At 32.6% G+C, this 21,450-nt stretch overlaps 2 protein-coding genes across 2 annotated transcripts; both read left to right on the forward strand.

Annotated features, from left to right (window-relative positions):
• The first annotated feature begins 9,932 nt into the window (after window positions 1-9,932).
• Window positions 9,933-13,605, forward strand: LOC131173341 (ankyrin repeat-containing protein At5g02620-like). Its single transcript, XM_058135619.1, has 3 exons — window positions 9,933-10,605; window positions 12,137-12,663; window positions 12,863-13,605. Exons 1-3 carry the CDS (start codon window positions 9,996-9,998, stop codon window positions 13,403-13,405), a joined length of 1,680 nt encoding a protein of 559 aa, XP_057991602.1. The 5' UTR covers window positions 9,933-9,995; the 3' UTR covers window positions 13,406-13,605.
• Window positions 13,606-16,895: 3,290 nt separating this feature from the next.
• Window positions 16,896-20,451, forward strand: LOC131172866 (uncharacterized). Its single transcript, XM_058134400.1, has 3 exons — window positions 16,896-17,511; window positions 19,926-20,082; window positions 20,244-20,451. The coding sequence occupies exons 1-3, from the start codon at window positions 16,896-16,898 to the stop codon at window positions 20,449-20,451; spliced, it is 981 nt and encodes a 326-aa protein (XP_057990383.1).
• Window positions 20,452-21,450: the final 999 nt, after the last annotated feature.

The following is a 21,450-nucleotide window of genomic DNA, read 5'->3' on the forward strand; positions in this document are numbered from 1 at the left end:
GGCGTGCGTGTGGTATAGTATTAGATATAGACAGGACGGGTAGACACGACTTGAGAGACATTCGCTTGGACCTGGTCCTTTATGGATAAGTCGGAGTAGACACGGCTTGAGAGACACTCGCTGAGACCCCACATTTAGTTTATTAAGCGGAAGTCCGGCTTGAGAGACACTTACTGACAGAGGTTGGATTAAGAGGGCTGTATAAGGGATCAACTCCCATATATGTATTGTTTGGCATCATTGGGTGTGTGAGTGCTCCAAATTGCCTTTTTGCTGTTATGATGTGATGTGTATGAAAATTTTGATAGTGTTGTATTCCACTCTTTAGGATGCATTAGTTTTAGATAGCTATAGAAATTATACTTAAAATTGGTATTTTACTCTCTGAATCGAACGCTCACTCCTGTTCACCATATTTTTTTAGGCTACAGGAGGAGACGTTTTTCAGAATAACCTGTTCCTTTCCTCGCAGGTTATGAGAAAAATTACTTAACTGTATTATTATTATTTAAATTTATAATTTAGAACTCCGCATGTTCTAGTAGTAGCATTAATCATGTCAGGGACTGCATGAATTTAAGTTTTCATATTAACAAATAAAATTTTTTTATGAGTTTTAAATAGTTTGTAAATTATGTAACAGGGTTGAGCTGGGCTCTCCTAATTTTAGTTTCTGATAATTACTGAGTTAAGTTGACTCGAAATAAAATTATAACAGTTTAATTTAAATTATTTTGTATGCATATTGGGCCTAAATTGTGGGCCTGGTCATGGGTTTGAGAACAGTAAGGCTTACTACGAGCCTCAGAGACTTTATGTTGGCTCAGGTCCTAGTACCGGGTCGGCCCATAGGCTGGGTCGTGACACACACCCTGAAGTCTAACCACCCGCAGATGACAACGAATTAAATTTGTATGAATATTTAATTTTGTTGGATTTAATAAATTTAATTTAAATAATATATAATTATATTTTATATGAATTTAAGTATGAAATTTAATATTTGTGATAGGAATAAGTCAAATTTAGATTTTACATTATCCGTTATTTAAATTTATTTATATAAATATTTAATTAAATATAGAATATATATTTATTATAATAATATTTATAGATTTTTTACATTTTATTTTATATAAAATAAAATTGAAATATTTTATAAAATTATTAAATTTTTAAAATATAAATTATTAATAAAATAAATTTTATATAGATTTTTAATTAAAATATATAAAATTAAATGGATTCGAGTATTTTCTTAATAATAATAATAATAATAATAATAATAATAATAATTGAGTTTGGGATAAATTTGAGTAATTGAGAATAAATTTTAATCGGGTTTAAAACAGGTTCGAATTTTGAAAATATTAATCGAGTTCGGGTTCAAATAAGGTGATTTTTACCGATACCCTACTCGTTATTATCCCTACCAGCACGCCTTGTTTGAAAGTAAAATATACTTAAAATAAAAGAATAAAATGAAGTTTTTACTATTTATAAAATAATTTTCTTTTTTTTAATATCCAAATAAAAGGAGGAAAATAATTTTTTTTTCTTAATTTTTATTTTCTCTCCTTATATATATATTTTTTTATTTTATTTCCCTCTAAAACAGTTTCATATCAGGTTTGAAATACACACTAATATATATTGAAATTGATAAGAAATATAATTCTTCAATTCTAATTTAATTAAAATAAATAAAAAAATATTTAAACAATATTTTAAAATATGTATATGTCATTCTGACAATAACTTTAATAAAACATGACAACATTAAACATTATTTAAAATCGAATTTTTATTATATATATATATATATATAATTTAATTTTAGCCCTGCAATTTATATCAAATAGTCACATAAACTTTTAAAATATTTTGGGTCCAATTAAGCTCCTCAACTATTCAAAATCATTCATTTAACTCTAAACTTAGCCGAGATAAACGGAGTTTAATTGCAAAGCACAACAAGACCTTTAGGAAAACGAATTTCCAGCCTTGAAGATGAGCCATCAAGCATGCAACCATATATGATCAACTTGTGTACATGTATAATTTGTCCATCATTCATTTACAACTCAGTCGCCATGATACCTCGTAGTATGCTTTTCACTGCAACAAAAGGCTAACTATATGCAATACCATGCAAGTTTATTGGGAAAGAGGTTTCAGTCACTACAACAAAAGCAATTGCTGCAAATATTGGTCCCTCAATGCTATATAGATTCGCCCAGCTCCAGAAATATATGACCTCATTAACGCAAATGCTTTCCCATTGAGTATAGTAAGGAGGGCTGTCACGGAGAAGCTGCCATGGTCGAGTACCTAATGGGCAAACTCGATATTCAGTCCTCTTACCCATTTGGTAATTATGCCATGAGTTTAAAACCTTTTACTGCTTAGAAACTGGATCGAACCCTAATGAGTTGACGCAAGGGTAGGTATAAGAAGCAGCCATTGATATCTTTGAATATAAGTGGTAGAGTAATCTCCTGCTTAGTACTGAGATTGCAAAGGGTATCGAAGAAAACGGTGAGCAAATGGAAAAGAACAGACGTTATGAGTCACGTGCTCACCTGAGTTACTTTTGGTTCAATATTAGCTAATTTTAACTAAATTTAGAGTTAAATGGACGATCTTAATTAACTGAGAGACTTATTTGAATCTTAAAATATTTTAAAAACTTATATAATTATTTAGAAGGATCTATATAAGTCTTTAGCCTATTTATATTTATAAAATAACTAGTCACTCAAGCGGGGCTTATGAGGTGATGGAACATTGCACTAGTCCAAAGGGGTGGATTTATTGTGACTAATATCTGGCCTATCCGTTTTTAGTTGGGAGTTAAATTCATAATAATTTTTTTTTAGCAAAAATTCATAATAAATTAGTTGTAATCAAAATTTTTCCAAATATCAAAATCTGTATTGAGCGTTATAAATTTAATGCATGAAATCAACCCATCAAACCAAACACAAATTTGTCTTCACTCTCCAGGACCCTTATAAATGAAGTGTCTGGCAAGTGTGTGTTAAAAGTGAAGAGAAAAACCTAAAATCTCACTGCTAAAGCTTTTTCTTGCTCACTATTTTTCACTGCTCAACTTTGCTAGCGACCTCTAGCTAGCTACACGTATGGCGGATTCCCAAGCTTTGCTCGAAGCCCAATTAGTATCTGAGACCAATGACCAGCCCAAACAAAAAGACATCATCACTTCCATGGATGCTGAATGGTACAATGCAGCAGCTAAAGGCCAAATCTTAAAATATCATTTTATAATATTAAATTAATTTTCAAGTTTAGCATGTCTTGAATATCCAAAACATTAATAAAGGACAAATCATTGCCAAATTTCCTTACTTTTTAAAAGAAAAAGGTTGAACATTATAAATATTTTGCAATGGATTAAAGTTGACGTTGTACGTTTCTAAATTACAAGGATTTAATTACGAATTTGTTTTAATAGAGAAGCCAAGAAAGTAGTGGACAGAAATAGAGTAGGCAGAAACTATAAAGTTTCATATAAGGGAGCACAAATATTAATGATTTGAATATGAAAGTTTAAATAGTAATAAGATTTCTATATTTTTTTTTGTCCCAATAATGTGTCTAAGTAGGTGAATTGGACAATAATTGATTTTCTTGCTTTTAATTGAGATTAATAGAAAAATCAATGTTAATCACCCTATTGTGTATCTACATGGTGTATGAGTAATTTATCAATTTGTTAATTGTTACACTTTAAATAATATTATATATATTATTTTTTTATAGTTTAAAAGTAAATTTATTTTTTTAAAAATTAATTTATATATTAAATATATTTATTTTATATTTTATAAAAAAAATTCCTTACAAATGTACATTTTGAAAAATATACATTTTAGAAAATACAACATTTTGAATTGAACTAAGCCCATATATATAGGGGTGAGCATTTGGTTAACCGAAATGAATTTTTAACTAACCAAATTATTAACTGACTCTAAAATTATTAACCCAATCGAAATAAAAAAAATCAAAACCAACCGAACTAAAATTATTCGATTAGTTATCAATTATAACCGAATTAATTGAAAAAAAATAAAAAATATATTTTATATTATTAATTAATTAATTAATTAAAAATAAAATATATTTATAATCTTTTTTATTTATAAAAAATAATAAATATGATTATTAAAGAATATTTACAAGTTGATTACTATTACTATTATTATTATTATCATTATTATTATTATTATAATTCATAAAAATAATAACTATAACTAATATATTGCTAATAAAATTATAATTCATATATTAATAAAAAATATATATATATATATATTAATTTGAAAAAGGCAATCAGACATCGTTTGAAAAATGCGATAATCAGACGGTTCAGATCGCTTGGTGAGATTTTCACACTTTTTTTATTCCCAAAATTTAAAAATAATTTTATGATAATTATTAACATAATTTGTACTTAATTTAGGTGCAATCGGATCGAGAATAGCTCACTAACGTCGGGACTACATTTCAGCCAGATCTGACTGCCCGGCCGCCCATCTCAAAATGTGATCAATATTATAGTCAATCCTAGCATTTTCAGAAGTTCTGGACACGTTTCAGCTGTCAGATTTGGCATAGGTAAACCCAAACTCTACATTGCTCAATTTTTACCTTGTACTGGGTTAGAATAAAATTCATAAAATATTCATGGGTGATTAGAAAATTGTAATTCCTTTTGTATTAGCTCTATAATATTGCTAAGGACCGCGGAGAAAAATTTTAGAATTTTTAGAGCTTGTCGGAGTGAATTTATATGAAATGTCAATTATAGGGACTAAAACATAATTTTTTAAGTTTATGACTATTGTCTGATTTGGAGGGCCCAGGAGGGGCCATATGATGCTGATGAGATGTGATTGTGGAAATTGACAATTTAGAAGTGTTATTTGAATCTTTGTGCTGATTGGATAGGTCCTAGGTATAGGGGAAACTCTGCCAGATTTCTGGCATGAATTAGGTTGTCTATTATCTCTTTAGAGTTTTATTTTGACTTAGTACTAATAAATTTATAATAGAATTATTTAGGTGATCGAGGTTAACTATTTTCCTCCATCCAGCAGCCACAATAGTCCTCGGTGTACTGTGAGTAAAATATTAATTTTAATTATAATTTCAATATTATTATATGTTCAGGTATGCCCATGCATCACTTATAAGTATGTATCTATATAGTTAAATACTAGACACGTTTTATATTGCATTCTTAATTAATGAATTGCCATAGATGTTGTTTGTGGTAATTTGGAGCAGTGTGCGTGCGTGTGGTATGGTATTGGATATGGACAGGACGGGTAGACACGGTTTGAGAGACACTCGTTGGGACCCAGTCCTTTATGGATAATTTGGGGTAAACTCGGCTTGAGAGACACTCGCTGGCAGAGGTTGGATTAAGAGGGCTGTATATGGGATCAGCTCCCATATATGTATTGCTTGACATTGTTGGATGTGTGAGTGCTCCAAATTGCCTTTTTGCTATTATGATATGATGTGTATGAAAATTTTGATAGTGTTACATTTCGCTCTTTAGGATGCATTAGCTTTAGATAGCTATAAAAATTATACTTAAAATTGGTATTTTACTCTCTGAGTCGAATGCTCACTCCTGTTCACCATATTTTTCCAAGCTACAGGAGGAGACCTTTTTCAGAATAACCTGTTCTTTTCCTCGCAGGTTATGAAAAAAATTACTTAACTGTATTATTATTATCTAAATTTGTAATTTAGAACTCCGCATGTACTAGTAGTAGCATTAATCCTATCAGGGATTGCATGAATTTAAGTTTTTGTATTAACAAATAAAAATTTTTTATGAGTTTTAAATAGTTTGTAAATAATGTAACAGGGTTGAGCTGGGCTCCCATAATTTTAGTTTCTAATAATTACTGGGTTAAGTTGGCCCGAAATAAAATTATAACAGTTTAATTTAAATTATTTTATATGCATATTGGGCCTAAATTGTGGGCTTGGTCATGGGTTTGAGAACAGTAAGGCTTACTATGGGCCTCGGGGGCTTTATACCGGCCAGATCCTAATGCCGGTTTGGCCCATAGGTTGGGTCATGACAAGAGTGGTATCAGAGCTTAAGCTTTAGATTCATGGGAAAGTGTGCACCTAAAGTTGTCACATGCGGAGTATAAGATTATGTTTCATCTTTTTTCTGTAATTCTTCATTTCTAGATTCTGCGTTATTCCTCGGTTAATATAAGAGTGCTTCAGTTTAGCACCTCAGTTTTGTGAAGTACATAGAAGTGTGAAATAGAGTTAGCAGACATGTTGAGATCTGCCATGGAAATGCATTCTCCAAGAAACACTATATTTCTATCAGTATGGGTCTAAGTATTATGCCTATCTGGTGCTAGGCACGAGTATAAATGTGAGTTTTGATAGTATAATTGCACTAGATATGGGTGAGGATACCACTGCTGGCAGTCGTCAGTGGATGACCCAGTCAGAGTAAGTTTCTGATAATAGTATATTCAAGAGAGATAAGAGATTAAGAGACCTAGTCTATCAGGACGTATCGTAGTAACTGTACAATGTTCTCAATGTCTTCTCTGTAATTTGCAGATTACAGTACCGACACGAGATTATTGTGTAGAGCTGTGTGCATCCCCGTGGTGCTCCATAATGAGGGTGTTTGCGGAGGGCCTCTGTTTTGGTACAATTATGCCAGAACAGAGTTCTATATTTGCAGAGGAGTTTGGAACTCCTGGTTAGGGATCTAGAGCTAGAATATCGAAAGGTCACAGTTGGGTGGTAACTAGAGTCGGTAACTCGGTTACCCTAGCATGAGCTCGAGTTATATCAAGAGTTGCCATCAGACCAGAGGTTGCGGATTAGTTGCAAAGTAAAGGTGATATCTATAGAGTGAGATCATCTGGTCTTTGGTATGGAATTTTGGATGGTTTTTGCAGTACAATGGATGTTTTGCTTAGAGCTTAGTGAGAATAGTATACCTTGTGTTTATCAACAAGGTGTAAAGTACAATCCTACTACCTAGAGAAGGTCGAAACTATGAATTGATGATTTACAGAGCTATGATATGACAAGAGAGTCATTAATTTGACATGGTTTTGACAAGGTGGTAAATGTAGTACCTTTATTGCAATAAGTTAGGATATAGTCCTATCTTTTCAGAAGGGATTGAAGGTTATTACTGATAATGATGACTTATGGAATAGTGTCCCAGATGAGACTGTTGTGTGAGATAGAGAGTTGTTAGCTCAGGTGTTCTGGAGAGGGTACAAGTTCCATGTAGGAATTATAAGATGTAAGATCAAGATGTATGTAAGCCTTTAAATTGAATGACGGGTTTGGATACCTAGTATTTTAAGTTTCAGCTAATTAAATGGATATGAAAAATTAGAGTTGATACAGATCCCCTCCCTAAGGTAGTAGGGGGTAGTATGTAGTCCAAAAGGGTAAGAATAGAGATCACACAGGAGAAGTATGACTGCTATTCCCTAAGTTCATCCTTGGCTTTTTAATGCTTAAGACTAAAGTATACTGCAAATAAAGTAAAAGAAAAAGGACAAAAGTTAGCATCGATAAATCATAGAATATATATATATATATAGATTGAGTGCGGTTCAAATGCAGTAGGAGAGATAGCTTGAATGCCAGTAGAAATCTAGCTAGGATAGTTAGAGGATCAATTCTGAGTAACATTGAGGTATAGATGACGTGGTAGGGATAGTGGAAAGGTATAAGTTTTTGATATGACAATCAGGTTCAAAAAGAAAATAGAGCTAAAAGATGGAAGAGTGAAAGTTCGGATTTGGGTAAGATAAAAAGAGTTGGCTAAAGAATAAACTGGAAAAACAGATTAGGATAAGATTAGGAAGAATAAAGCCAAAATACTGAGGAGGTGAATGTGGTCTAGGAAGGGTAAACTGTAATGCCCTCACTTTACGTAGCCCGTACATTCTGCTGCTCCGGTGACCTAATGTCTACTCGGACAAGTCAAGATGTCTGGGACTACACTTCAGTGATAGTGAGAAGGCATAAAATGATGAAATAAATAATAAAAAAATATAAGAAAAATAAAAGAAAGGAAATGAAACTAGGTTAAATAAGCCGGCACTGTAGCAATGGGTGACCGCACCGGGAAGTTACGGCGAAGGCAATTGCCGATCCCAGGACCACGAGGAACCCTCAGAAATAGTTTTCGGGACATAATTAAAGGCCTATAGAGGTATAATTGACATTAAAAATATTAAAGAAAAATTGAATAAATTAGTACAAATAAAAATGAGAAATCAAGAAACCAACAAAAATCGATATTACTAAAAAATAAGAAATACAACCCGAAGAGGGGCATTTTGGTCAATTGACACCTAGAGTTGACTTTTGACCTAAATGTCCATGAAAAATAAGTGGTATTACATTTTGAAAATTGAATAAAAAATGAGATTAAAGATAAAATGTAATTTAAGGGAAATTGAGAGCAAAAGTGCAATTAAAAGAAATCTTGAATTAACAAAAATCTTTAAACAATATTTTAAAATATGTATATGTCATTCTGACAATAACTTTAATAAAACATGACAACATTAAACATTATTTAAAATCGATTTTTTATTATATATATATATATATATATATATATATATATATATATATATATATATATATATCAAATTTAATTTTAACCCTGCAATTTATATCAAATAGTGACATAAACTTTTAAAATATTTTGAGTCCAATTAAGGTCCTCAACTATTCAAAATCATTCATTTGACTCTGAACTTAGCAGAGATAAACGGAGTTTAATTGCAAAGCACAACAAGACCTTTAGGAAAACGAATTTCCAGCCTTGAAGATGAGCCATCAAGCATGCAACCATATATGATCAACTTGTGTACATGTATAATTTGTCCATCATTCATTTACAACTCAGTCGCCATGATACCTCGGAGTATGCTTTTCACTGCAACAAAAGGCTAACTATATGCAATACCATGCAAGTTTATTGGGAAAGAGGTTTCAGTCACTACAACAAAAGCAATTGCTGCAAATATTGGTCCCTCAATGCTAAATAGATTCGTCCAGCTCCAGAAATATATGACCTCATTAACGCAAATGCTTTCCCATTGAGTATAGTAAGGAGGGCTGTCACGGAGAAGCTGCCATGGTCGAGTACCTAATGGGCAAACTCGATATTCAGTCCTCTTACCCATTTGGTAATTATGCCATGAGTTTAAAACCTTTTACTGCTTAGAAACTGGATCGAACCCTAATGAGTTGACGCAAGGGTAGGTATTAGAAGCAGCCATTGATATCTTTGAATATAAGTGGTAGAGTAATCTCCTGCCTAGTACTGAGATTGCAAAGGGTATCGAAGAAAACGGTGAACAAATGGAAAAGAACAGACGTTATGAGTCACGTGCTCACCTGAGTTACTTTTGGTTCAATATTAGCTAATTTTAACTAAATTTAGAGTTAAATGGACGATCTTAACTAAGTGAGAGGCTTATTTGAATCTCAAAATATTTTAAAAACTTATATAATTATTTAGAAGGATCTATGTAAGTCTTTAGCCTATTTATATTTATAAAATAACTGGTCACTCAAGCGGGGCTTATGAGGTGATGGAACATTGCACTAGCCCCAAGGGGTGGATTTATTGTGACTAATATCTGGCCTATCCGTTTTTAGTTGGGAGTTAAATTCATAATAATTTTTTTTAGCAAAAATTCATAATAAATTAGTTGTAATCAAAATTTTTCCAAATATCAAAATCTGTATTGAGCGTTATAAATTTAATGCATGAAATCAACCCATCAAACCAAACACAAATTTGTCTTCACTCTCCAGGACCCTTATAAATGAGGTGTCTGGCAAGTGTGTGTTAAAAGTGAAGAGAAAAACCTAAAATCTCACTGCTAAAGCTTTTTCTTGCTCACTATTTTTCACTGCTCAACTTTAGTTCCATGGATGCTGAATGGTACAATGCAGCAGCTAAAGGCCAAATCGACAAATTCAAAGATTATACAAAGCCTCTAGATCTTTTGCGTACCCCAAACAAAAATACAGTCCTACATGTTTACATCACTGCAGTAAAAAAGGAACCGGAAGAATCCATTGAATTTGTGGAACTAGTTGAGAGCAAATGTCCATCGCTGCTAGCTGAGCCCAACATCAAAGGCGAAACTCCGCTGCACATTGCAGCAAGGTTTGGGCGCAAAAATATAGTCGAATTCCTTATTCAAAGCATCAAGAAGGCTCAAAACGAAGACCTTGAGAGAGGTGCAGAGGCGTCAACAAGTGATAAGATGCTGAAGAAGACAAGCACAGATGAAGACACAGCCTTACATGAGGCAGTGAGAAATAATCATCCTCAAGTGGTGGAAATATTGATTAGAGAAAATCCTGAATTTGCGAACATAGTAAATGCCGCCAAAGAAAGCCCGCTTTACCTTGCAGCGGTGAGAGAGAACAATAACATTGCCTGTAAGATATTGGAGATATGTCCCTCACCGGCATACAGCGGTCCCAATGGTAAAACAGCTTTGCACGAAGCTGTGATAAGTCGAGATGAAGGTGCGCTTCATTTCCGCTCAGTTGAGAAATACCCAAAAATCTTTTCTTCTTCCCTCTTGTTTATTTTAATTTAAGTCGATTAATCCCATTATTAATTATACAAATTTCATCAATTAAATTCAATGATTAGAATTTATATATGCATGAATATAATAAAATTATTTTATTTATATTCAAATTTAAAATATTATATATAATTTTATATATAAACGAATATTTAATATTATTTAATCAAAAAGATTTTTATCTACTCTTTAATTAAAGAAGAGAAATTTTCTACGTTGTCCTAGATTTCATAATGAATAACATTTTTGATTTTATGTGTTTTGAAAATTAAATTATGTAGTCTCTTAATTTTGCTTCTGTAATACATTTAGCTCCCTCTATCTATTTTTGCATAATATTAAGATAAATTATTATTTAATCCTTTGGTATTGCAATTATTTACAATTTTATCTCTTAATTTTACAATTATTTACAATTTCATCCCTCAGTTCCATCTCTCTCTTTCTCACGCACACATTTATGTCTCTGCCTCTCTCCTTCATTTTTGTCTCTCTCTTCCTCTCTCATTTCTATCTCTCTCTCATTTATATTACTCTCTCCGTCTCTCTTCCATTTTTGTCTCTCTTATTTCTCTCTTTCCCCTCCTCTCTTCTTTATTCATCTCGCCCTTCTCTTAGCTCTTCTGCTTTCTCTCCATGTTTCTCTCTCAATCTCCTTTGTTGTTTGTCTATCTCCTTTGAGCAAGTATAAAGATAGAGACGAAGAAAAAAGGAAGAGAGGGAGAATAGAGCTATAAATAAGAGAGAGAGAAAAAAAAATCAAGAAAGATAGAGAAAAGGAAAGAGACAAAAATAGAGTAGATAGAGAGAGGGCGAAAGAGATGAAGAGATGAAATTGATGAATGAAATTGTAAATAATAATAATATCCAAAGATTAAATAATAATTTATCTTAAATACTAATGGTTAAAATAGAGGGAAGGACTTAAAAAACTAAATAGTTTAATTTTTAAAATATAAAGACTCAAGTGTTATTAATTACAAAATATTAGGGTTAAATAATAGGTTTCCCTTTGAAGAAAACTAAACAACACTAAGCCTGCAGTGAACAAATTAGCCCCTAACGTCTCCTCTTTCTATGTCCTCCAATTTTTATTTCACCAAACTCACAAGCACAAAGAGTTTTGGTTTTTTAGAAGTATATAGTTGTAAATAAATCAAGCTATTTGAATTTAACTTCAAGAATATTTTAAAATATTTAGTGGAGTTTAATTTTTTTAGTAGTTCAAGTAATTTGCAGAATTGAATTACTAAAACAGTTACTGAAACGCTTAATTTTGTCGAACAAGACTTAAATTATTTTAACTCATATATTGATAAGTGGCTTTTTCCATAAATTACTCTTTTATTATTTGCAGACGGCACAAATAAATATTTCTCTCAGCTAATAATATTTAATTTTGTGCGTTTTATTTATTTATTTATTTATTTTAACACAAGTTGATACCTTTTTAAATTTTATCACAGATTTGACAAGAAAAATACTGGACAAAAGCAACAGTCTGACCAAAGAACAAGACAATGAAGGACGGACTCCACTGCATTATGCTTCCTACTTCAATCTTCCTGCAATTGTGCAAATGTTACTAGAAGGTGATAATAAATCTGCCGCATATATTGGCGATAATGATGGAAAGACACCTCTTCATATTGCAATTATCTGCGGCAAAAGCCATTTAATGGTGGTGGAAAAAATTATGTCAGATTGCCCAGATTGCAGCGAGCTGGCTGACAATGAAGGCAAGAATGTTCTCCATTTTGCTGTGGAAAGCGGCAATTTTAAAGGAGTGCAAATTATTACCGAAGAACCTTCCCTGGCCAACCTAATTAATCAGAAAGATAAAGAAGGGAACACTCCAGTCCATCTAGCTGCTGCTTTTGGCTTTGAAAGTCTTACAGAACACCATCTAGTTGATAAAAAGGCCGTCAACAATGAAAATTTAACCGCTCTGGACGTGGTGCTAGAAACGAAGGATGAAACCTATGAGCTATTGGTGCGCCAACTTGATTTTATGCCCAATATATCATCCCCCACAAATTGTAGATATTGAATTTTTTTTGAAAAAAATTTTTTCAGTTTGAACTTAAAACTTCATTGACAACACTAAGCCAAAATGAAAAATTATTCACTTTCATTGGAAGGCATTAATTTGTTTTTTATAACAGCACAGTGAATGAACTTTCATGTTGCAGGGATATACAGCAAGAAAACTAAGGCGGGCTGGATATGAACAAGGTCGGCCTTTAATCCAGCTGAGAGCAAGAGAACAACATAAAATCACCGATGAGTCAATCTCTGAACTCAAGAAAGTGAGTAAATCCCATCAGATAGTAGCCACCCTCATAGCAACAGTAACTTTTACGGCAGGTTTCACCTTACCCGGCGGTTACAATCAAGATGGCCCCGGCAAAGGAACCACAATTTTAACTAGAAGATCAGCATTCAAAGCTTTCCTTATAACCGACACCCTTGCATTGGCCCTCTCCATTTCCGTTGTGCTTATCCACTTCTTGTTGACACTGTCACGAAACAAGAGAAAGTTCTTTTATCTGTTCTTTTGGGCATTTGTTTTCACTATTGTTGCCATGATATTAATGATGGTGGCATTCATGGCAGCTGTGTATGCAGTGATGCCGCATTCCTCATCTGGTCTTAGGGCTGCCATTTGTGTCATCGGAAGTTGTTTAGCCTTATTGTGTTTCTGCATGCTCAAGGTTACGTTGCCTGAAATTTGACATTGTGGTTCAAACTTACTTTTTAAAAATATTATTATTTTTTGAAAAATTCTTATGTGGTTAAGGGTGTATATATATTCTATTAATAGAAAGTGAATAAACAATTATTTCAAGTAAGTCATACTATAATAGTAGATAAATTCACCATGATTTATACAATGTCACATGTGTAAATTAGTTGGATGCATATATAAAGATAAAGTTTGTCAGCGTTATTGTGAATTAATGAAAATAATTTTATAATTTCATTATGAAAATTTATTTGCTTTTATATTATTATCCCTTAATTGATTTTCATATTCAATGGCTGCAATTTTCATCCTCTTCATCTTCGATTCATCTCTTATCTGCCTCTATTTCATCTATATATTAAGTTCAATATTGGTAAATGGTTGTCATTTGAATAGTGAGCTAAAATAATAAAAAATATATAATTATTTTATTTAAAATAAATCATTTGTAAAAAAATTTAATTAAATTCTTATATAATTATATTTTATTTTATTTCTTTTAAAATATCTAAAAATACAAGTTAAATTTTATAACTAAAGAAATGGGCTTTCTTAATTTAAAAAATATAATTAAAAAAATCATATTTAAAGCAATTCAGCTCAATTGATTCAATATAAATCTAGCTTGCAATTTGTCTACCTTTGACAATTATTTTGGTCAAATAAAAAAATAAATATAATTTTATATATTATATAAAACGAGGTCAGCCACCCATAATTGACTTTCCTAAAGAAGGAAGGTTCCGTGCATTTTTCCTCATAAGAAGCACAAGCCTTCAGGGTTCAGCCCAGTAGAATTGTCACAGAAGTTCAATGGAGCCTCATGAAAGGCTTTAATGTTGAGGACATGACCCTCCAATTCATTGTGAGAAACATCCACCATTGTCAAGCTTAACAAATTAATTATCAGAAGTAGTAGGAATGGAACCTCACCGCTTATTATATGCTAGAGGTTCAACATCTCCGGTCTTTGCAGCTCTCCGAACTCTTGGGGTATCTTCTCTATCAACAGATTTTCACTGAAATCAAGACTTTCTAAAGAGTGTAGATTGCCCATCTCCAAAGGAATACTCTCTGTATATTTGCTCCTGCTAAAATTCAGGATCAATATGTTTGAGCATTCTCCAAGCTGTTTAGGAATTGCTCCACTTGAATTTTTTGCTGCCAAGTTAAGACATTCAAGATCAGATAAACATCAACTTTAACAACTCTTTAGGAATTCTTCCAACTTGATGATTGGAAGAAAGATCAATTGAAAAGGCCCCATTTCCATGAAAGCTCACCATAGAAATTATGTCACTCAAATCCATATAATACAAGTTGGTTTCTCTCAAGCCTAAATCTCACCGAGGTACCTGAGAAATCAAGGTTGAAAAATGCAAAATAAAATAGTAATCAACCAACACATATGTCTTGGGGCAAATGGCCACTTAATACTATAAAATCTCTCAAACTGTAATATCGTTCATCTCTGAAGGTCGAGTTAGAGAAAGTTTGTTGACATCAAGGAAAAGATGAAACAGGCTTGTCAAGTTTCCAACAGAAGTTGGGATAGTACCATTAAGATTGTTATCTGATAAACCAAGGTGAGAAAGAGATCTAAACATTCCAACTTCTCGAATTTATGGCCCGATCTGCAAAAGTGCAAATCTAGTTGCATCAACTTATTTGGTGAGATCGAAATTGCGTATGCTGTGCATTCATTTGAGCCTGTTGAGGCATCTCAAGCTAGTCCAACCGAGATTGAAGTACTGCCATTGCTGAAGACTTAATTCATATGAATGCACTATTTGACAATATTATCTACGCGTTCGATGAAATGACTCAATCAAATGATGTGTTCTTAGCATTAGAAATGTTTGAGAGAATGATGATGATCAATTTCCTTGTTTACAAGATCTCCTTTTGATACCACATAATTTGCTGCATGAGAATGATGATTATCAATTTCCTTGTTTACAAGATCTCCTTTTGATACCACAAAATTTGCTGAATGAGAGTGATGATTATCAATTTCCTCGTTTACAAGATCTCCTTTTGTTACCACATAATTTGCTGCATCAAGTACCCATTTTGAAAGATAATCTAAGTAATCGATCCAGTGACCAAAGATAGAAGACAGATACCCAAAACTCAATTCAATCAATTTCTCCACTTGGGTTGGGACCTCTCCAGCACTAGAGCTGCTTTTAGTTCTTTTTGAAGAATAGCATTTCTGCACATTCAAGGCAAGCCTCTGTCTTACCACATCATCTTCATCCTCCAGCAACTGTCGTCTTCACTTGCTGGGGTGAGACATAAAAGGAGGGGAAAAGTATAAAAACGACAACTTGGCTGCATTAAGCGAATGTCATAATGATTTAAAAATTTCTTTTTACACAAAAAGTGAAAAAGAAGTAATCTTTATCAAATGCACACATTAAAGGTGACAAATGGAAATTTGTGGTCACTCAGTGGCTTCGCAATATAAGCGAAAATTCCGTTATACCTTTGGTTACTCAACACGGATTTTAAAAGAAAAGAATTCGATTAAATATTCATATAATTATATTTAATTTTTAATTTATTTAAAATAATTTTTTAAATTAAAAAAGTTAAATTTTTTATTTTAAATATGAAATTAATGAAAAAATTAATTAAATAAATTCTTATAAAATTCGATGATCAACGATTTATCAAATTGGTAGCAATTCGTTCTTTCTACGAATGCTTTTACGTGGCTTGCTCATGCCTACTTTCCCTCGCAGCATTATCGTATGCTTGGCTATAATGGTTGTGCTATCTTCAAGCCTCACTGGCAATTTTTTGAAGTGTTTGCCTCTCTGGGATTCACCGCCCATGCTAGGTCCGCCCGTGCGGAGAGTATCCACGAAAATACTCCATTCAAAATCAAGCCAACTTAAATTTAATGATAGCCCATTCTTATTTTTCATCCCAATAAAAAAACTAGCATATTTAAATGGAGTATATAAACATTTTTAAAAAATAAGTAAAGCAAGTTAATAGACAATTAAGCATTAAAATCTCTCTAACTCATTAATTTAATAAGTTAAAAAGGAAATAAGCTTTTCAATTCTAACTCAATTAAAGTGAAATTAAAAAAAAAAAATCTTTAAATAATATTTTATAATATGCAAAAATATAATAACACCTGCTGATTAAACACCTAAATTGGTATTGAGCCTTACAAATTTAATGCACCATGTTAACCCATAACTACAAACACAACCTAAATTTGTCTCCACTCTCCAGGCTCCTTATAAATGGAGGTGTCTGGCAAGTTTGAGTGTTACACGTAAAGAGAAAAACCTAAAATCTCTCTGCGAAAGCTTTTTCTTGTTCACCATTTCTCATTGCTCAACTTTGCTAGCGATCTCTAGCTAGCTACTCCATATATAGCGGATTCCCAAGCTTTGCCCGAAACCCAATTAGCAGCTGAGATCAATGATCAGCCCAAACAAAAAGTCATCATTACTTTCATGGATGCTGAATGGTACAATGCTGCAGCTGAAGACCAAATCGACAAATTCAAAGATTACACAGAGCCTCTAGATCTTCTGCGTACCCCAAAAAAAAAAAATACAGTCCTACATGTTTACATCACGGCAGTAAAAAAGGAAACAGAAGAATCCATTGAATTTGTGAAACTAGTTATCAGCAAGTGTCCGCCGCTGCTAGATGAGCCCAATATCAGAGGCGAAACTCCGCTGAATATTGTAGCAAGTTTCGGGTACAACAATATAGTCGAATTTCTTATTCGGAACATCAAGAAGGCTCAATACGACGATCTTGAGAGAGGCGCAGAGGAGTCAACAAGTGATAAGATGCTGAAGAAGACAAGCCCAAATGGAGGCACAGACTTGCATGAGGCTGTAAGAAATAATCATCCTCGAGTGGTGGAAACATTGATAAGAGAAAATCCTGAATTTGCGAACATAGCTAATGCCGCCAGAGAAAGCCCGCTTTACGTTGCAGCGGTGAGAGAGAACAATATCATTGCTTTTAGGATTTTGGAGATATGTCCCTCATCGGCGGCATACGCCGGTCCCAATGATAGAACAGCTTTGCACGAAGCTGTGATAAGTGAAGATACAGGTACACTTCAGTTCAGCTATCTTCTTCTTCTTCTTTTTTCTCGAAACTTGATTTAAGAAATTAGGAAACGCCACTAATTAGATTTAGGCCAGGGCCCATTTAGGTTTTGAATTAGACCAAAATTGGCCGGGATTAATAACTTAAGGGCCTGAACCGGCTTGAAATCGGCAATTGGAAGAGTCAGTTTTAGCCTCTCTTTTTTTGAACTGCAGTTTTAGTCTCTCTCTCCAAGCCTTGAATCAGAATGAAATTAGTAGTTCAAACCGTAGATCCAGCTGGATTTAAGCAAGATAAACTCAACTCAACTCAACTAAGCCTTTATCTCAAAAATTTGGGGTCGGCTATATGGATTCTTTCTCCACTCTGAACGATTTTGGGTTACTCCACTCTGAACGATTTTGGGTTAAATCCTCAGAAATGTGTAATGCTTCTAGGTCATGTTGTACTACTCTTCTCCAAGTCAATTTAGGTCTACTCCTTTTTTTCTTTCTATCCTCTAACCTAATGTGCTTTACTTGTCTAACTGGAGTCTCCGTATGTCTACGCTTCACATGACCAAACCACCTCAATCTCCCTTCTCTCAACTTATCTTCAATTGGCACCACTCCTACCTTTTCTCTAATACTCTCATTACGGACTTTATCTAGTCTAGTATGGCCACTCATCCACCTTAACATTCTCATCTCTGCAACTCTTATCTTAGATGCATACGATTCTTTCAGTGCCCAACACTCACTACCATATAACATAGCTGGTCGTATGGCTGTACGGTAAAATTTTCCTTTTAATTTATTGGGAATCTTACGATCACATAAAACTCCCGTGGCACGTCTCCACTTCAACTATCCGGCTTTAATCCTATGACTAACATCCTCCTCACATCCCCCATCTACTTGAAGGACTGAGCCTAGATATTTAAAATGATTACTTTGGGGCAGTATCACTCCATTCAAACTAACTCCTTCCCTATCACCAGTCTTAACTTAAAACCCTTTGACTCTAGAGTACTTCTCCAAAATTCTAGTTTTCTATTGACTCATTCTCGTGTCTCATCTATCAGAAAAAGATATTCTTTTAAAAAAATACTGGTAATTTTAGAGGGCTCCTAACCATTTTGAACCATAATTTAAACTATCAAAAATCAAAATTAGAATTCAATCGAACCAAAATTGGCTGGAACCATGGCCAATCAATTCGATTTAAGTTCCTACCCTAGCTAGGTCTTAAACCATCAATTTTGGCCCAGAACTAGGCAGACCGGTGGCCAGGATAGTCAAAATCGGCTCGGATTGGATAGGTGGCTAGGCCCACCCATAATGTCCTCATTCAAACAATCCAAGCAAATCATATAACGGTGATCAAAATTCAGTTTAAACTCAAAAACTAAGGAAACCGATTTAGTTCAGAAATTCAATTTTTTTTAGTAATTTGGTTTGGTTAAATTTTTTATTTTAAAAAAAAAATTAATCTATTCAATTTGATTTAATTTTCTAAAAAAAAATAGGTAAAACCAAAATGAATTAATCAAATAGTTTATTTTTTAACTAATTATTATTGGATCTCAAATTAGTGTTACAAATAGGAAATATAAATGAAATTGAATCTAAAATAGTCCAAAATAAATTTAATAAAAGTTCAAGATAATAAATTGATAAATCAAATTAAATTAAATCGAATTAATTTGATTTGATTTAATTTTTTTTAATTCAATTTAATTTGATTTGATAAGATAAAAATTTTGATTCCTTAAATTTGATTTATTTTCTTCTTAATTCGATTCAGTTTGATGTGTTAAAATTTCGATTTATTCAAATTTTCAATTTTTTAAACTAAGTCGACCTATGCTTACCCCTGCAACCAACCGGGGGAATTGGAAAATAAAAGAAAGATGATTCAAGCTACCACCTTATACATAGTCTAAGCTAATTAATTTATTTTGTGGGCCAATTGGATAATAAAGTCCAAACTTTTATGCTTTTCATGATTATATCGACACATTTTAATCATAGACAATAAAGTTTAAATATTTTACATTGGGTTTAATTATAATTAATGGTGGAAATTGAATATAAAAAATTAAGGATGAATTATTATATAATTCCTGAGCTTTAATTTTAGAAAATTGAAAATTTTTTAAATTAATTTTAGACTTCAATTATAATTGTATTCATTCTCAAAAATTGAGATTTGTAATTCAAAATAAGAACATATAACTATAATCGTAAATTATTACAAATATTTAGCCTATTATGTCCCACTGACTTACAATAAATTTGATTTGATAATTCTAATTGATTTGATATAATTCTTCAATTAGATTCAAATACCAATGGACATATTTTTCTCAGCTGCTAATATTTATTTTTATGTGTTTCACCCTTGATCTTGATATCCATATGTCAATTTTATTGCAGATTTGACGAGAAAACTACTAGAACAAAAGAGCAATTTTAATGTCTTCCCTCATAACATGTCGACGATCAACAGAGAATTAATGTCTTCCCTCCGGAAAGCGAGTGAATCTCATCAGATAGTAGCCACCCTCATACCAACAGTAACTTTTTGCGGCAGGTTTCACCTTACCTGGTGGTTACAGTGGTCAAGATGGCCCTGACGAAGGAACAGCAATTTTAACTAGAAAATCAGCCTTCAAAACGTTCCTTGTAACCGATACCATTGCGTTGGCCCTATCCATTTCTGTTGTGCTTATCCACTTGATTTGGGCAATGCAGACAACCAAAAGAAAGTTTTGTTTTCTATTCCTTTGGACATATCTTTTTCACTGTTGTTGCTCTGGCTTTAATGGTGGTGGCATTTATGACAGGTGAGTATGCAGTGTTGCCACATTCCTCATCAGGTCTTGGGGCTGCTATTTGTGTCATCGGAAGTTGTTTGGCTTTATTGTGTTGCTGGGTGCTCAAGGCTGCGTTGTGTGAATGAATTTAATTGATATTAATATTTGAACTGTTGTACGATTAAAGAATGGTGTATAATTGGAATAAATTGTAAAATTTTGATGGAAATTAATGTTATTAAGTTTTTAGCAAGTTTTCTTTTTTTTTAATTTATTGAGGTTTTGTCTGAATTATTTTCACGAATAGTTCTATTTTTCCTTCAAGAATTTATCATGAAAAGTTTTACATATACACTTAGCCTTATTTGATTTAATGCCTAAGATATATTACTCAGACCCAAGTTTGAATTCCACTCTCCGGAGTCCTCTAGTAGAAAATGAAAACCTTTGTGTGTAATTTAGCATTAGTCTAACATTTTAATCCTTAATTAGTATTAAGATTTTTTTTGCTTAATTAGGGTTGAGTCGGGTAAAAAAAGTTTAAAATATGCATGTAATGTGTAGCACTAAGGTGCTAACATGTTTGTAACTAAATTATAATTCAGTTTGGAGAAAAGTACTCCACGAGTTAAAGATCTTTCCTTTAATGTGATATTAAATTTTGAGGTTTATTTGCTAGGGCTCGTAAAAAGACCATGGAGTCAAAGTGTGGAGTACGCGATATTCACATGTTCTATTAACATTATCGAATTTTTCAAAATTCAACTTAATTGGAATAATTACAGACAAAAGAAAAATCAATCTTTTATTTATTAATTTTTCTGAGGATTAAATGGCAATTAAATTCCATACCAGTAGTTTCCAATTTAACAGGATAAATCAACACTGTTAATTAATATCTTGTGATCACAATAAAAGAGACATCAAGATGTAGCAAAGTATTTATTTAATTCTTGTGATCACAGTAAAACAAATATGGAGTCGCAGCAAAGGATTTATGTCTTCTGTGTCAAGTTTTATAAATCGCAGTAACAAAACGAACAAGTCTAAACTAACAAGCAACAAAACCAACATCTAACTATCAAAGAGAAAAGCAAGAAAGAACTCACAGGAAAGAAAAGCAAATTTCGAACTTGTCACGGAGA

The sequence above is a fragment of the Hevea brasiliensis genome, chromosome 14, assembly GCF_030052815.1.
Source record: "Hevea brasiliensis isolate MT/VB/25A 57/8 chromosome 14, ASM3005281v1, whole genome shotgun sequence".
Taxonomy (NCBI): domain Eukaryota; kingdom Viridiplantae; phylum Streptophyta; class Magnoliopsida; order Malpighiales; family Euphorbiaceae; genus Hevea; species Hevea brasiliensis.

What these genes read in the sequence shown, in the direction of transcription:
- LOC131173341 (XM_058135619.1), top strand. Translation starts at nt 9,996, where the DNA reads ATGGATGCTGAATGGTACAATGCAGCAGCTAAAGGCCAAATCGACAAA. An exon ending in TGTGATAAGTCGAGATGAAG is followed by an intron (nt 10,606 to 12,136) that starts GTGCGCTTCATT and finishes ATTTTATCACAG; the next exon opens with ATTTGACAAGAAAAATACTG. An exon ending in ATGAAACCTATGAGCTATTG is followed by an intron (nt 12,664 to 12,862) that starts GTGCGCCAACTT and finishes TTCATGTTGCAG; the next exon opens with GGATATACAGCAAGAAAACT.
- LOC131172866 (XM_058134400.1), top strand. Translation starts at nt 16,896, where the DNA reads ATGGATGCTGAATGGTACAATGCTGCAGCTGAAGACCAAATCGACAAA. An exon ending in TGTGATAAGTGAAGATACAG is followed by an intron (nt 17,512 to 19,925) that starts GTACACTTCAGT and finishes ATTTTATTGCAG; the next exon opens with ATTTGACGAGAAAACTACTA. An exon ending in ACAGTAACTTTTTGCGGCAG is followed by an intron (nt 20,083 to 20,243) that starts GTTTCACCTTAC and finishes TGGGCAATGCAG; the next exon opens with ACAACCAAAAGAAAGTTTTG.